Source organism: Stegodyphus dumicola, chromosome 2 (assembly GCF_044657685.1).
Source record: "Stegodyphus dumicola isolate Sdum_Otavi_A_Nest chromosome 2, ASM4465768v1".
NCBI classification, from domain to species: domain Eukaryota; kingdom Metazoa; phylum Arthropoda; class Arachnida; order Araneae; family Eresidae; genus Stegodyphus; species Stegodyphus dumicola.
The window spans coordinates 274,360,021-274,376,317 of record NC_140769.1 but is presented as its reverse complement, the minus strand read 5'-3'; the positions used below and the strand labels follow the sequence as shown (position 1 = coordinate 274,376,317).

The 16,297-nt window shown below is 31.8% G+C and overlaps 2 protein-coding genes across 7 annotated transcripts in view; one reads left to right on the top strand and one right to left on the bottom strand.

Annotated features, from left to right (window-relative positions):
- LOC118187350 (formimidoyltransferase-cyclodeaminase-like) overlaps positions 1-15,326 on the top strand; it is a 64,448-nt gene extending 49,122 nt beyond the window's left edge. The window contains exons 12-13 of the mRNA XM_085812177.1: positions 6,303-6,398; positions 7,762-15,326. Coding sequence (XP_085668303.1) covers positions 6,303-6,398; positions 7,762-7,848 — 183 coding nt within the window. The 3' untranslated portion in view covers positions 7,849-15,326. The remainder of the gene's footprint in view (positions 1-6,302; positions 6,399-7,761) is intronic.
- LOC118201226 (U8 snoRNA-decapping enzyme-like) overlaps positions 10,129-16,297 on the bottom strand; it is a 25,659-nt gene continuing 19,490 nt past the window's right edge. For 5 of the 6 annotated variants that reach the window (XR_015039895.1, XR_015039896.1, XR_004760209.2 and 2 more), the window contains one exon: positions 10,129-11,463. Coding sequence is in view for 1 of the 6 variants with exons in the window: in XM_035373282.2 (XP_035229173.1) it covers positions 11,393-11,463 (71 nt within the window). In the remaining 5 variants the exon portion in view is untranslated. The remainder of the gene's footprint in view (positions 11,464-16,297) is intronic. The other variant, XR_004760211.2, reaches the window with a different exon arrangement.

The following is a 16,297-nucleotide window of genomic DNA, read 5'->3' as shown; positions in this document are numbered from 1 at the left end:
AGGACATCAAATTCGGCGCCAGGCTCAACGTGTTAAACCTTTACCGTGGTCACAAGGTAAAACACAAAAATATAAAAATTGTTGTGAAACTTATTCTTTGCATCTAGTGAGACTTAATTCAAAACATCACCACTAATGCTTTAGTGGTTTAATAGAACCTTAAAGTATATTAACTGAGTTACAACTCCTAGAACTCTACTCGAAGCTATGAGACTAACAGCGTCAGACAGATGTCAGCTAACTTTCAAAACTTGCTAACTGTGCCTACATCAGGCCTTTCAGGTTTGTTCTGATCAGCAGGTTTCTCTATAGGCAAGCAGGAGTGGTGACAACAACCAGTCTTTTGTTATGAATCCTGCTGATTATGATTTAATGCTCATTTTAACATATGCTGTGGGACATAAAATCTACTTACTATTTACTGAACCTGAGCAAGTATGTGACAAAATGAGGCATTAAAAAAAAAAAGGCTAATTGTTAGTAAAACGTAACTAAAATGTCACTTATCTTCTTTCAAATATGTCGTTATTATGAGTGTAAAATATTTAATGCTACTTGATAAATTTCATAAAATTAATTTTATTCTCAAACATATTAATAATTATGTTAATTAAGTTATGTTTAATAATAATGCATCCTACTCACGTTCAGGCATAGATATAATATTTTTAACTGAATTTATTCAGCTCCCATTTGCTCATAGGTCCTTAATTTTTTTCATTAATGGTCCTTAAAAGTCCTTAATTTCCATGTGCAGAAATGTGTACGAACCCTGGTTAAGCTATTCATTGGGAGTACATTACGCCATGGATAGGGAATATGTTAAACCTTGAATTAGGAATATCTTAGACCAATGATTCTCAACCACTGTGCAGTGGCACTTTGGTGTGCCACCACATTTAGAAATGTATACAGTAAAATTTATAATGGGTTTATATGGTACTCATGAGAAATTCAGTTTTTAAGACATTAATAGGTGTGCCAATTGTGGTATCCAAGCCGATTTTGGTGCCGAATACTTTTGTATTTGAATGAAGAGGAAGAACTAATTTCGCTTTCTGATAATCGAGATTTAATTTTAAAATATTTGAAAGAATCAATTAATTCATTTTAGATTAACATTAGATGCGATTACACCACAATGGCCAAAAAAGATTTTAAAATATTATTACAGTTTTCTACATCTTATTTGTGTGAATTCAGATTTTCAGTAATAACTAACATAAAAACGAGAAAAGATCGAGACTTTTAAATGTAGAAGATGATATGAGAGCAGCATTGTCAGTTTTACGACCAAATATAAATGAAATTATCAAAAAACATCAATCTCAAATTTCTCATTAAAAGTATTCTTATTATTAACTTGCAATTAATCCTTAATTAAACGTACTGCTGTTTTTGGTAGTACATTACTTTATTTTACATTCAAAATTATCATAAACTATTTTACACAGGGTATTATAGGTAAGTAAGCAACTTTAAAACTTACCATTTTCTCTGTGTGCTGCCAAATTTTGAAATCATTAAAAGTGTGCTGTGACAAAAAAAAGGGTCGAGAATCACTGTCTTAGACCATTAATTGTAACTATTTTGAACCATTAACTGTAATAGGAAGCTATATTTGAGAGCCCAGACATAAAATTTCATTTTAGTTGTTTTCTGCTAATGCTTTCTCCTGGTATTTTTTTATTTATATGTGTACTCTTATTTGCTTATGCAAATAAGCATACCTATAGCAATAATTAATGACAATGTAGCTACTATAGCAATCTGGCTTATTTGCATAAGATTGATACAGTTTTGGGAGAATGAAAATATATACACTCATGTCCATAAATTAAGGATAATGCAAAATCAGGCAAAGGAAGACTTATAAGCAAAACAAATTTGACTTATTTGTAAAGCTTATTTATTCAACCTAATGTAAAGATGCTATATATTTGATATTATTAAAAAAAATTAGCGATGTTTTCTCCCTGGAGCAAATTACAAAAAAAAACCTATTTACAAAAAACCAATATTACATGGTTGGTATGATTGTTAATACATTGTATGTCTCCCAGACGATGCAATACAGTCCGTACAAAGCCTAGGCATGCTGAGTATCAAATTATCGATCTGATCATGGGGGATATTACACCACTCAAAAAGCAATCTCTCCGAAGTTCCAGTAGACATGTAGGAGGAGGTTGATGGGCTGCAACTCGTCGGCCAAGTATGTTCCACACGTGCTCTACTGGATTCAAGTCCGGTGAGAATGCTGGCCAGTCCATACGGGTGATATTCTGCGATTGAAGGCATTTGTTTATGATGTTTGCACAATGAGGACGGTCGTTGTCATCCATAAACACAAATTGTGCGCCCATGGCGCCCCAAAACAAACGTACATGTTGTTCCAGAATGACGTCCCGATAGTTTTGGCTTGTCATGGTTCCAATTTGAAGATGCAGGTCAGTTCTGGAACCCAGAATAATTCCACCCCAAACGAGCACTCCTGCTCCACCATAACGGTGTCGTTCAATGATGTTTTCTTGGTGGTAACGGGACCTGGAGCTCTCCATATGAAAGTCCGGCGAGAATCAGACTGCAAGCTAAACCTGGACTTTGTCGGAAAACATCACACAAGCCCACTGTTGCGGTGTCCACAATGCATGCTCTCTACTCCAGGCTAACCGCAGGCGACAGTGAGTTGCAGTAAGTGGAATGCATCTGACAGGTCTACGAGCATATAGACCAATCTGCCCTAAGCGTCTGTACACGGTCTGCCTTGAAATTGTCGTACCAGTGGCTGAAGAGAGCTGATGAGACAGGTCTGAGGCTGTGCTCCGCCTGTTTCTTTTGGCAGTAACTGCCAAATAGCGGTCCTCATTCGGCGTTGTAACTCTGGGGCGACCTGTGCTGTAACGTCTACTCATATTACCATCATCTTGGAATCGTTGCCAAACCCTAGAGATGACACTCTGGGCAATTCCAAGTTCATCTGATACTTCCAGTTGGGTACGCCCACATTCCAGATGGCCGATAATTCTACCACGTAAAAAATCATCCAAATGCTTCCTTTGTGTTATAACTATTTGGTTATTGCACTGAAATGCTTATAAAGCGCCTGCGAACAATTTTACTTTTTTGCCTGTATTCCTTATATATCACTCTCTTACACTTTGTCATTGTGACGTATCATCGGTGTCATCTGGTTACTTCCTGAAATGTGCATATGAATCTTGAAGATGTGTGTAGTGATTTTACAGGTGATATATTTATTTTAGAGTATAATTTCCACGTGACTCCGAATTATCCTTAATTTATGGACATGAGTGTAGTATGCATATAAAAATATATTTTTACAAAATTCAATGTATTGCATACCAATACAAATATCACTGCCCATTGCAACACTGAAAAATTTCAGGAGGTAATGTGCTACGTGACATAAATCAATTTATAAATTATTTGTAACAGCATATAAAATGAAAAAACATTATTTAAATGCCAAATAAAAGAACAAAATGCAAGTATCAAATTAATGATGTGATCAAGTAAATAAAACATAATGCAAATGTAAACAAAAGGTGCACACCTTATATTACAAAAGTATTCAGTTAAATGAAATTGTCATATTTAAAATAATGAATTAGGACAGAATAATTTTAAAAGCTATAAAAACCTACTCAGTACATTGTACGTGGTAGCTAACAATGAACAAAGTTTTTTTCTTAATTCCATGGGTAGGTGTGTCTGTCTACAGTTGCCAGGTTTAAGAGAACAGCAAAAATTAGGCTGGTGAAAATGGTAGTTATGGCATGGCTAGACAGTGTGACTAGCTATTAAATCAAATAAGTAAATAAACTCATTTCTAAAATTTCTGGCTAAAAGTCATGAAACAGGAAGATAGAGAAAAGGATAAAAAATCTTCATTCAAAAAGAGCTCCAATTGTGACTTAAGAAAATAAATTGGCTCTTAATTTGTAATATTCTTTTTCTGGCTTCTAAGCTTTTACTAACTAAGCCAGAAAAAAGAATATTACAAATTGATACATCATACTATTTTACATTTGTGCAAATCTTCACCAACCAAATTTATCCTCCTTATTAAAGCTGTCGGATATAGCTTTCATATCTCATAAACTAAAAGATTAAAATTTAAAATTAATGTTTGATTTTTGAAATACAAATTAATAAATTCAATCTCAACTTTTATCTTTGAGTGTGCTAAGGAGATTTCACTTGAACATCTGTACAAATATTCCTTAGCCTTTTAACTTGACTAATAAAGGTATTTTCTATTACTTTTTTGGAAATATTGGAATTCCAATTCATTAATTTAATAGTAGTGAACTTAAAATCTTTTTTTGTCAAAATTTTTTATGGTGTGATGATTAACAATTTGCAAATTAAGACAGTTGATTAGTATTAGTAGGGTTAATTTTAGAATGGTAGAGTGGGTTTTTAATCTATCTATCACCTTATTATTATTGAAGGTAATAATATCATCTATGTACCTGTAGGTATTTGCAAATAGTTTTAATTCTTATTCTTTTAATCTTAACTGAAACTTATACTCTTGTGTGAACAGAAACAAATTACAAATTTGTGTTGAGCTGTTATTGATAAATGCTAATTGCTATGACCTGCAGAAAAATATTATTATTGAAGGGTTGGTGGAAGGGAAGAGGGTTGCCCACCCCTCTTCTCTTCCAGCAAACCATACGACTTTCAGCTCATCATATATTTAGAATGCCCCCATGCTGCAAAGACACTATACATTTACAAACATCCATGTCTTGTCCGGGATTTGAACCTGGGCCCTTCGATACGACAGTAGGCTCCCCAAAGACAATACCATATGGGTGGCCACTCCAAATGTTATTGCAATTATATGAAACTGATAATGACACTAATTTAATATTCATGTAAAATACAGGGTGTTTATAAAGTCCGGAAACCATTTTGATGTTTAATAACTCATAAAATAATGAAGATATAAACAAACTTATAGCATTTATTGATGGAATAACTTCTATATTTTCCTTTTCAGGTTTGAATATCTTTACTTTTGTAAATATCATCTGCGTTTGTGGTTAGTTTCAGATAATTTCATTTTTCAGTCTAAATATCTGTACTTTTCTAAATATCGTCTGCTTATTAATTGCATTTTTCTCTCTTTTGTTTTTGGCATCTTTCTGGCATTGTTAATCGCCATAATGTGCGTATATGGGGATCTGAAAACCCCCATGAATACTGTGAGGCACAAAGGGATTCCCCAAAGGTTAATGTGTGGTGTGGACTAATGCACGACCGTGTCATTTGGGCCTTTCTTTTTTTTATAGAAAAGACTGTCTCATTAGTTGTATACTTAGAGATGTTTGAAAACTTTGTATTTCCACAACTAGAAGAGCTTCAGCCACATGTCTTTTTGCAACAAGATGGTGCACCACCTCACTGGGGTACCATCATTCGTAGTTCGTTGAATGACCATTTTACAGGAAGATGGATTGGGCCAGGAGGTCCAATTCCTTGGCCACCCAGATCACCTGATATAACGCCGCTGGAATTTTTCCTTTTGGGGGTTTGTAAAGGACAACGTTTACAGGAGGAGAGTGTCGAACATGGATAACCTAAAAGCGAGAATTACAAGCACAATAGCCTCTGTGGATGCTGACATCTGGCGGGAAATTGAATATCGACTCGCGACGAAGGGGCCACACGTGGAAGTTCATTGACAAGGGTCATGAAACTTTTTGAGTCTATGTAACCATTTATGTTATTAATTTTAATCTATCTTTATTATTTTATGAGTTATTAAACATCAACATGGGTCCGGGACTTTATAAACACCCTGTATATATATAAATACGTGAAGTTTAGTTAAGTAAGTGAGTGCTGTTTGTATAATTGTATAGTACCACGGCAGAATAAAAATTGTATTTTTTTGTCAAAGTAATGGAACGTTTTTCCATATTTTGCAGTAGTAATTGTGTTTGTTCATAAGCAAAATTGCTGTGGGAAAATAATGCCATATGTACTAGCTGATATATTTCACTACGGACTACTAAATACCCTGTTCTGTCTTAGTGTACTTTTGTAATTTACGGACTACGTATTTCTGTAATTCAGAAAATTGGGAGCTGCAATAAACTGTTGATAAAAGTACATGATAATATTTATAAGAAATTTAAATTTAATAGGAGTTTAAAAAATTTTAATATTTCTTAAATCAATGTTTTTTCTTATGTGTATTTTGAATTTCATATTTGTGTATTTAAAATCATTTGTTTAAATAATAATTTTTTTCTCTTTTGAAGGTTGGTATCCGATGTTTAGAAACGGGAGTTCTTGGTGCTTATTACAACGTAACGATAAATGCAGAAGGCATAAAAGATGAAAATTACAAAACTGGGGTTAGTGATTAGTTTCTTCCATATTAGAAAAGGACCTTCAATTAGATGTATTATAATTAACCTTATTCTAAAAGAAAATATTTCCTTTTATATTTGTTTTGTATGACTTAACATTTTTTTTAAAAAAAATTCACTATTAATATAAAAATCTGCTTTTATTTTTTGCAGCTTGTGATGTATTTCTTCTTTTTGAAAACATGTATGTTTCAAACAATAGCACGGAAGCTGTATTAGACAAGTGATCAAATGCTATTTTAATGTGTTTCATGAGTTCAAATATTAATTTTCAGTGTTATCCATACATTATAGATATTAATTTAGGAAATAGCAAATAATGTAAGCATGTATTAAGTATCACTATGTTGTGATGATTATAACTGTGGTAATAGACTTGCATGGACTATGAGAAATTCATAACTAAAAAATGCCACTTTTGATGCCTCCTGGATAAACACTATTAATCAGTGGAACTTCATTTTTTATGTGAATAATGGAAAACCAGTGTATGCAAACTGATGGCTCTAAAATTTGTCATTAAATGCCATGTACTGCACATTAATCTTAAATGTAATAGATTCAATTAGGGGGAATACTTTGTGATCCAATTAGTTCAGAAAAATGTGATGAATGGGAAATTGTCATGATTGTAATTTTAATATGCAATGGTAAAATAAACTTTATTATAATCAGATTCTTGTTAAAGCCTGAAGTATAAAATCTATTGGTCCCCCTTCTCCTTTTCTTTCATCTAACCATGTTCTTACTCAATCTTAGATATTGATTCAATGCATATTTAAAAGGCTATAAAAATGTAATGTTTCTTGGTACAAAACACAGAAAATTTTAGTATCTTGTGCAAATTTTTGTGCAGATAATAAGAATGACTCTCTTTTGTTATTACCGTTAAATAAAGAATAAAATATTGAGGTTTCTCATAATAAAATAATCACTTTAAGATACATAAAATATGACAGAATTGCAGTATGTAAATTGCTATCAATCCCATAAAACGTGTCATTTTGATTTCTACTTGCATATGTTTATAAAATGAGCATTATTCAATGTACATGAAGAGTGTATTAAAAATAGAGATAAAAATTTGATGTAGGAAAGCCCTTATTCATATCTATGAAAAAGCATAAAATTTTTAAATTAAGTGCTTTGTTTTGCCAACTTTAAAATTTGTTTGGCATCAGATAAAAAATAAACATATTTAGGTGAGTGTTATTTACTTTATTTCTCCCAAAGATTAGGCTTTAGTGTTTGGATGTTATTAGCATATACCTTGAACTTGATATCACTAATATGTATTACTATTAAAAGATTTAACTACTTAATACAATAATCTTTACTACTCTTTCAGGTATTAAATGAAATAGAAGAGTATCGCTTGTTGGCAGAAAAAGGTTGTGAAGAAGTTCTGCAAATACTGCAAGAAAGAAGAGCTTGAAAATATTTGTCCTCCATACGTATGCACATTTAATATTTTTGTTGTGACAATCTAATTGTGTTTGTTTTATAAACTTATAAACTTTTTATTCACTTTTATCATTGAGTATTTGTTATTTATATATAATTTCAAGTACTGTTCATTTTTAACCAGTGACTGTTTTTTTAATATTTTATAATTATGTATATATAGTTTAATTTTTTAAATTGTTGATGAAATTTTTTCCATATCTATTGTTGAATGTTTTTGGAAAGTCTATTTTAACATAAGTTGAAACGTTACATAAAATATGCTCGTGCCAACTGTTAGTAAAACGCAGCTGTGAAACACGTAAAGTGAGTTTGTTATCTGTATCAGGGGTATGTGGTCACTTTAGTGCATCCTTGACTATTGCATTACAAGGATAAATAAAATCACTAAAATGTTTTTGCACCTTGTAACAGTATTTAGATGTGGTGCTATATAGATATTGTATAGTTTTAAAAACTGAAATACTGAGGCTTTTAATATAAATATATTAATTATGTTGAGGCATCAAATTTTGAATGCTAAAAATATGAATTCATATACAATCAAAAATTCAGTTTTATAACACTGAAAATTGACTTTCATGTTTCATTAAAGAACTGAATTCGGTGTTATTGATTGTTGCTTATCAAAGTCTTCATTCAGGGTTGCCACGCTACCTGGAAAATTGAACAAAAAAAAAAAAAAAAGTCAGGGAATTCGAAAATTGACCGGAAAAATCAAGGTATTTAATTATTTTAGTCAAAATCCAGAAAAGTGAGGGAATTTAATGTTGTAATCTCCAAAAAAGTGATTTTCGTGCCGACATCAGAAGCGATCACTTTCTTGGCAAATCGCGTGAGCGTCATTTGGACAGCTGCCGTAGCAATTTTCGCAGCAGCAGTCAGATTGTCTTTTAGAAAGGCAAAGCAAGTTTCTAGTAACCTCGAGAATCCAGAGCTACGCACGTGCAGTGCATGTTGAACAAAAGTAAATCCTCCCCATTCTCGTATGAAACAAAATCCTTTAAACCTTTTCTTCTTTCTTAAATACCTTTTCAATTTTTAATATTTAAGTAATTAACTTCATTTTAATGTTATTTATATCATTTAATATGTGTTCTTCCTTTTAAATTTATGTATTATTAGTTAATAATACTTTCAAATTTCATGCAATTTTCTCGGGCATATTCTAGCAGTAATATGACATACCATCATGAAATTTAGCACACATATTTTTTACTTATGTATGCTGCTAAATAAATATAAAATACTTGAATTTATTTTTAAAACATAATTAAATAGATTTAGTTCTTAAGCTGCAAAATGTCAGCAGAAAAAACATTTTTAAATCCTGATTGGGCAGATTCTAATCTCAATCCTCAGTGGAGAAAGTAACTCCTATTATAGTTATAAAAGTAATGTTTTGGGGATTATACATATACATGCATATAAAGTCATATGTAACTGGCAAATTTTTGTGTTTTTAAATGGTACGCCATAATTAATTTACCCTCAGCACAGCCAATGTGCATTCCAGATAGCCTGGAATTTTCTTGAAACATATATGGAAAGTCTGAAACAATCTGGGAATTTGATTCTCCTATTTGAATGGCAACCCTGTTTATTATAAATCAATAGAAAACTAAAAAATTAGAGAATGCAAATTTAAGTGTACCAGTTCTTCCCTAATTGTATTTCCATTTATGCATAGAAATTAATTGCTTTTGCTAAGTTTAAAATCATGTAGTAAATGTAACTTGTAACACTCATGCCATTCACTGAAGATAATAGTCATATCATAAATCTACTGGGATATGTAGGTAAATATTTGTTTCTTCAACCGTATACATTCAAAAAATATGCATGTCTTCTGCTTTTAGAAAAACCTTCAGTTAGGCATTTTAGCTCATCAAAGGAATATATTTCTAATTTGAATTAATGCTGTGAATTTTCACTTGGGAGAGTGAAACCCATGAAGCATTTTTAAACTGTCCACCACCAACATATGAGGCAGATATTGCAGCCTTGTCTTTTGGGGCACAGGTACTCTTATTGTGTAAAGAAGTGCAGTTACAGCTTAATTGATATCATGGCTGTTACACATACTTCATTCAGTTTTTCATGCTAAAGAGAATAGAGAAGTGTATCCTAGAAAACATTAGTGAAACATTATTTTAATGAGAAACAATTTATCAGCATTCTAAAATTTGATAATTTTGCTGTCTATAATACACTCATATCTATAAAGGTTCAGAAACAAAACAAACCTGACTTATTCATAAGCCCATTTATTAAACAAAAGAGACGATGTATGTATGATACCATTCATAAAAACTAGGAGTTGTGCTCCCAGTAGCAATTATAAAAAATATCTTTTACAAAAACTCAACATTATATAGTTGGTATGATGGTTAATACATTGTATGTCTCCCAGACGATGAAATACACTCTGTACAATGCCTAGGGCATGCTGAGTATCAAATTGTCAAGCTGATCTTGGGAAAGATTATTCCACGCAATGCTCTCTAAAGTTCCAGTCACATGTAGGAGCTACTTAATGGGCTGCAATTAGCATGTCCCACACATGTTCTATTGGATTCAAGTCAAGTGAGAATACTTGCCATTCCATACGGTTGATATCCTCAAACTGAAGGCATTCCTTTACAATGTTTGCATGGTGAGGATGGGCGCATCATCTTTAAACACAAATTCTGCACCCATGGCACCTCTAAACAGACATACATGTTGTTTCAGGGTGATGTTTCGATAAATTTGGCCTATCACGGTAACATACAGATCTGTTCTTGGACCCTTGTATAATTCCACCCCAAACAAGCAATCCTGCACCATCGTAACAGTGTCGTTTAATGATGTCTTGGTGGCAGTGGGTACCTGAAGTTCTCCATATGAAAGTCCAACATGAATCATTACGCAAGCCCAGTGTGACGATGTCCACATTGCATGTTGTCTACTGCTGGCGACACTGAGTTGCCGTGAGCAAAAACATCTGACAGGCCTTGCGAGCATACAGACTAATCTGTCCCAAACTTTTGTACACAGTTTGCCTCGAAATTGTCATACCCTTGGCTGAAGATAGCTGACGAAGCAGGTCTGATGCTGTGCTCTGTCTGCTTCTTTTGGCAGTTACTACCAAATACTGATGCCAAAGCCTAGAGATGACACTTTGGGGTTATTCCAAGTTCTTTGGATACTTCCTTGTAAAAAATCATTCACGTGCCTCCTCTGTGGCACTGAGTGGCTTACAGAGTGTTTGTGAACAATTTTACTTCTTTATTACCATTCCTTATATATACTTGTCTTACACTCTCATCATTGTGATGTACTATTGGTGTCACCTGATGACTTCCTGTAATTTGAATATTATTTTTGAAGATGTGTGTGTGATAATTTTACAGGTGAAATTTTTAGTTTAGAGTTTGATTTTCATATGATTCTGAGTTATCCTTAATTTATGGATATGAGTGTATTTCTGTAGCTGGAACTTTCTGAATTTATTTGTAACGTATTTTTTGTAATCATTTCATTTCTTCAGGTAAAGAGAATCTTCTAAATTGTAGTTTATAGTCAAATAAGCAATGCAGAAGATCTAGAAATATAAAAAATATAATTTTTAATATCATATTAATGTCATGAAACATTCTAATACTCCCTGAGATAACTAACTCTACAGAAGAAAAGTATTCTAAAACTGCACTTTGTATTTTAATATTCTTGCAAAATTTTGACACACAAAATATTTATATTCCAAGTATGGAGCTTGATGTAATCGTTCTTATTCAGACAACTGCTTAAAGACGAAAATTTGGGTTATTAGATTGTAATTATTCAGCCTACAATATACAACAACATCTTTGTTTACATATACTAATATAAATCAATATATAATATAAAAATTGATATTTTAAATAGTTTTCTAAGTATAATTTTGATTTAATAAGCTGTCTTAAAATAATTGGATATTGAGTATGTCTTAAAGTTCTGTTATGAAAATTCATCTTGAACCTGCCATTTAAGATGCTGATTTTAATGTAAAGGTTACTGATCCCTGGACCACAGGATTTGTGATAAATACTTTTTGCCAGATATTACACCTTTATATTAAAATAATTTAGCCTTCCAGTATTTAAAAAAAGTGTTACGATTGTGGAAATTATATTTTTTACTTGTTAAGAGATTTGTAAAACTTGGCATTTTAACTATATCTTTTGCAGATATTTTGTTAGAAAATTAGCTTGTCACATTTATTGTTAAATTGCTATATTATACACAACATTATACTTATTCTGTTTTCCTAGAAAAACAAAGCAATAAATATATTATTGATCTCTAAGCACAATATAATTTTTTAATTTTTTCTGAAATTCTGTAAGTTTCCAAGACGAAAAACTTTTTAAGCTCATTTTTCATGCAGCTTTTAATGCTATATACATATATCACAATATTATTAAATATTTACAAATTTCAGCAGTATTCCACACTTATGCTTAATAGCAATCTCATAGTTATTTAGAGATTTTACAGAATTTTTTAAAGTTTTGAGAATTATACTGTGATTGCCAAATGCAAAGTGAACAATTAACATTTTAATGTAAATAAATTAATATAATATAAATGAAATCCCAATCCAAATGGCCGTAAACATTTTTTGAAATTGGTAAGGAAAAATTATAAAAAATAGGATGCTTAATGTATAATTTAAAACTGACAGTTTTAATTAATTATTGACATTTTTAACTAATTATTGTCTAGCATGTTTATTGAAAGTTCATGAAATTTCTTTAAAAATATTTATTAATTTCCATTGCATTTTATTTTTTCGCGATCACTTTTAAGAGAGTCTCCATAGCAATGTAAATTTTGATACTGATGCCATTCACTAAAGCTTCTAAATTTATTTTTCAAAATAATAACACGTGATATTTCCTAGACTGTTTGCATTGTTAACTCTTACTTTTCAGCTTCATTTTAGAGAAGCTGAAAGAAGTTAAATTTGGTGACTAACAATTGTAATGCTACTAGATGCTTTTACATGGCTAATACAGCCATGAGGCAAACATGGCAGCAATCCCATAGCTATTAACTCTGCAGACTTCATCACATCTCCTAGTCTCTTGGTAGATGGCCAAATCTTCCAGTTTTTAATTTTTAATTTTTACTAAGGAAAATGTTTCCATGCAATAAATGAAATTCATTGAATTAATGAAACTTAAATATTATGCAGATTCCATTCACTCTGCCTTTAGTGAATATTTCTCATTATTGTCTTTGTGCAAGGTGTAATTTTGGTATTTCTTCACTTCTTTTTGCATTCAGTTTCATATCATTAAAATAATATTTAAATATATTTTAAAAAATTAGAAAAATGTCCAGGCTTGCTTTAATTTCAAAACAATGCACCTGCAAGGCTTCCTCCATGACCTAAACTTCAAAGGCCACATATGTTGCCGCATTTTATTAAATTGCCACAAATTTTATTTTTACGTTAGATATTGCATGGTATAATATGTTTACATTGTATTTTGCTTTTCTTACTCTTCCAACTTTTGAGGCCCTATGATTTAGTGCAGCAAAAATATCTTAAAATAAATAAAAATGTAAATTCTTGCATGTTAATGTTAACAGGAAAATATTCGGTCAGATGACAAAATCACATATTTGAGCTCATGGGCTACACCCTATACATATCACGTGGGAAAGTTCGCAAATGTGACACGCAGGTGACAATAAGCAAAATAAGTCTGAAATTATTTCTGAAGAGAAACCATCTGTGAGTCAAGCAGAGAAACAAGTACTGTGGAGGCGAAGCCATTTATCATAGGCAGAAGAGGTTGTGACTAGAAAGGAGCTAAGGGATTCAATATTATAATAAAAGTGCAATAAGCCTATTTGCAGGCAAAGTGGAGATGGGGTTTTGAAGCCATATTTTAATTTAGAATGTGTGAGCCAAAATGGGGAAAGTTTATTTCAGAAAAATAAGCATCTAATAATTTTACAGAAATATGCAAATTTTTTAAAGAAGCGAACAAATAAAAAATACAAAATGAAAAATAGAATAAAATACAATTAATTAGCTGCAAAAATAAACAGAGTGCTCTAAATAACACACCAGGTCTTCTGGTGTTATTGGTTCATTATAGTCATAATCCAGAGCAGAAATGTTCTCAATGTTCATTTTATAAATATTCTTGAAGAATTTCTTGGCTAATTTTGACATGTAGTTTTCAATTTTTGGCAATTTAAATTCTTCACCTATTACATTTACATTATTGGGCCACCAGCCATTTGTGATCTGCCTATGTATAATATTTAACATAATTTCATGTCTGGCAAATTTCTCATACAGGACAGGCATAAGTAATTATAGATCTTATAATTCGGTAACTTATTGTCTATAGGTAAAATGAAGTTCCAAGAAATTAAGGTATGTTTAGCACCGGTTTTTGGTTAATAACATCAAGTACTTGATGTGCTTGGCCCATGGGATGATTAGTATCATATATTTTGATGTTCTGCTTGATCTTCCTGTTTGTTTCTTGTAGTACTGTCTGTCTATAACAAGAATGCTTTTCAGCACAATGTTTACAGCTATCTGCCATAGAAACAAGCCTAAAATAATTTGTCTTGAAAAAATGCATTCGAGTCTGTTACCTTAATTACACTTAATGCCAATGTATACTTTTTGAAATATTGTTTTGTCTTTCCTTCATTCACCAAAAACAAAACAAAAATAATAATAATACTCCCCTGATCCTACTTGAAATTTATAAAACCTGTTACTGTAATGAACATCTCCAGTTACTATAATGATGTACTAGTGAAAGTAGTTCTGATAATAGATAGTGTCAAGTTATGTTATTTACAACTGACTGCATTTTATACCTAGAACATTTTGCTATTTTCTTTTATAAAGAAAAATCTGTTTACTTGCATAAACTATCGAGAGATAGATTAAAAGTTACCAGCAAAAAGCACATAAAATCTCTCTAATATGTGATCAATGCTATCTTATGCAATTTGATTTACTTAGTATTGTATTAAAAAAACTACAAAAGTTTAAAATTTGTTTTAAATATTTCTGAGGTTGTAATTCATGTCTTGACCCTAAAATGAAACCCTAAATTTACTCAGAAGTTAGCTCCTTAGAAAGTTGAACATGAAACATATTTGTAAATACATGTAGTGCAATTGAAATGTTGTATTTTGTTTTATTTAAAAGTGTGCAAAACTGTTTTTGAATTTTTATGTGGAAGATAAAGAAAATATTCTTAGTTTTTATAGAAATTTTATAATAAAGTATGATTTTAATATGTTACAAAACTTTGTTTATGTGGCAACATATAATTTAATGCTTTATTCATACATCAAATAATTGTAAAATGTTGTTAATGAAAGCAAACAAATACTCTGAAATTATTTGAACGACAAATAAAGAATTTGAATGAAACACTATTTCTTGTATTTACTGTGTAAGAATTAAATATGATGAATAAATTCCTTTTAATTATACAGGGTGAGGAAAATAAAACCGGAACGGAAAATATTTAAAAGATTAATGCATAATTGAACCTTTTTCATGAACAGGAGAACCTCCCATTATAGAAAATGCAGGCAATGGCCACCGTTGACATCTATGCAGCACTGCGCTTTTCAAACTGTGAGTCGCGTGTAGTGAGTCATGTATAGCAGCTCTATCTGAGGAATAGCAGCAATAGCATTTTCAATGTTCTGCTGTAGCTTTTGAAGTGTGTGATGATTATTTGGGTAAACCTGACCCTTCAATTTGGACCACAAGTAAAAAATCACAAGGGAAGAGATCAGGCAATCAAGGTGGCCAGGAGATCACACTGCCTCTGCTGATAGCTCTTCACCATACACTTCATGTACTCATAACAAGATGTTCATGTTGTTGTGTGTTGTTGCTCCATTTTGCTGAAATTATCCATACAGTTGTTTGTCTTCTATGAGTTGACCCACAATTGGATTACACTGATTCTGGACATCCTGGTCGGCATCAACGGTTTGGTGAAAGAATTGTGTTATGATATGGAATCCAAATACTGTGCACCAAATGCCAAGTCTGAGATTATGCAATGGCTCTTCAAAATACTGATAGGGAACTTTTTGATACGTATTAGCACGTCATGTAAGTTTACATACCCTGATAAGCTGAACCAAGCCTGATCTGAAGAAATGAAAAACTAAAGATCTCAAAAGCCTGCTTCTACTTCACTCAGAAACTACAAGCAGAACTCGACACACACAAGTTTGTCTGAAAGCTTTAACTTATGCACAATGGTAAATTTGTAAGGATACAGATGCAGGTCCCTTTTGATAACGTTTCTACACAACGATCTTTTAATCCCTAATTATGCAGCTAAAGGGTGTTGAGTGTTGTCAAGCTTACCTTCTCTCGATCAATA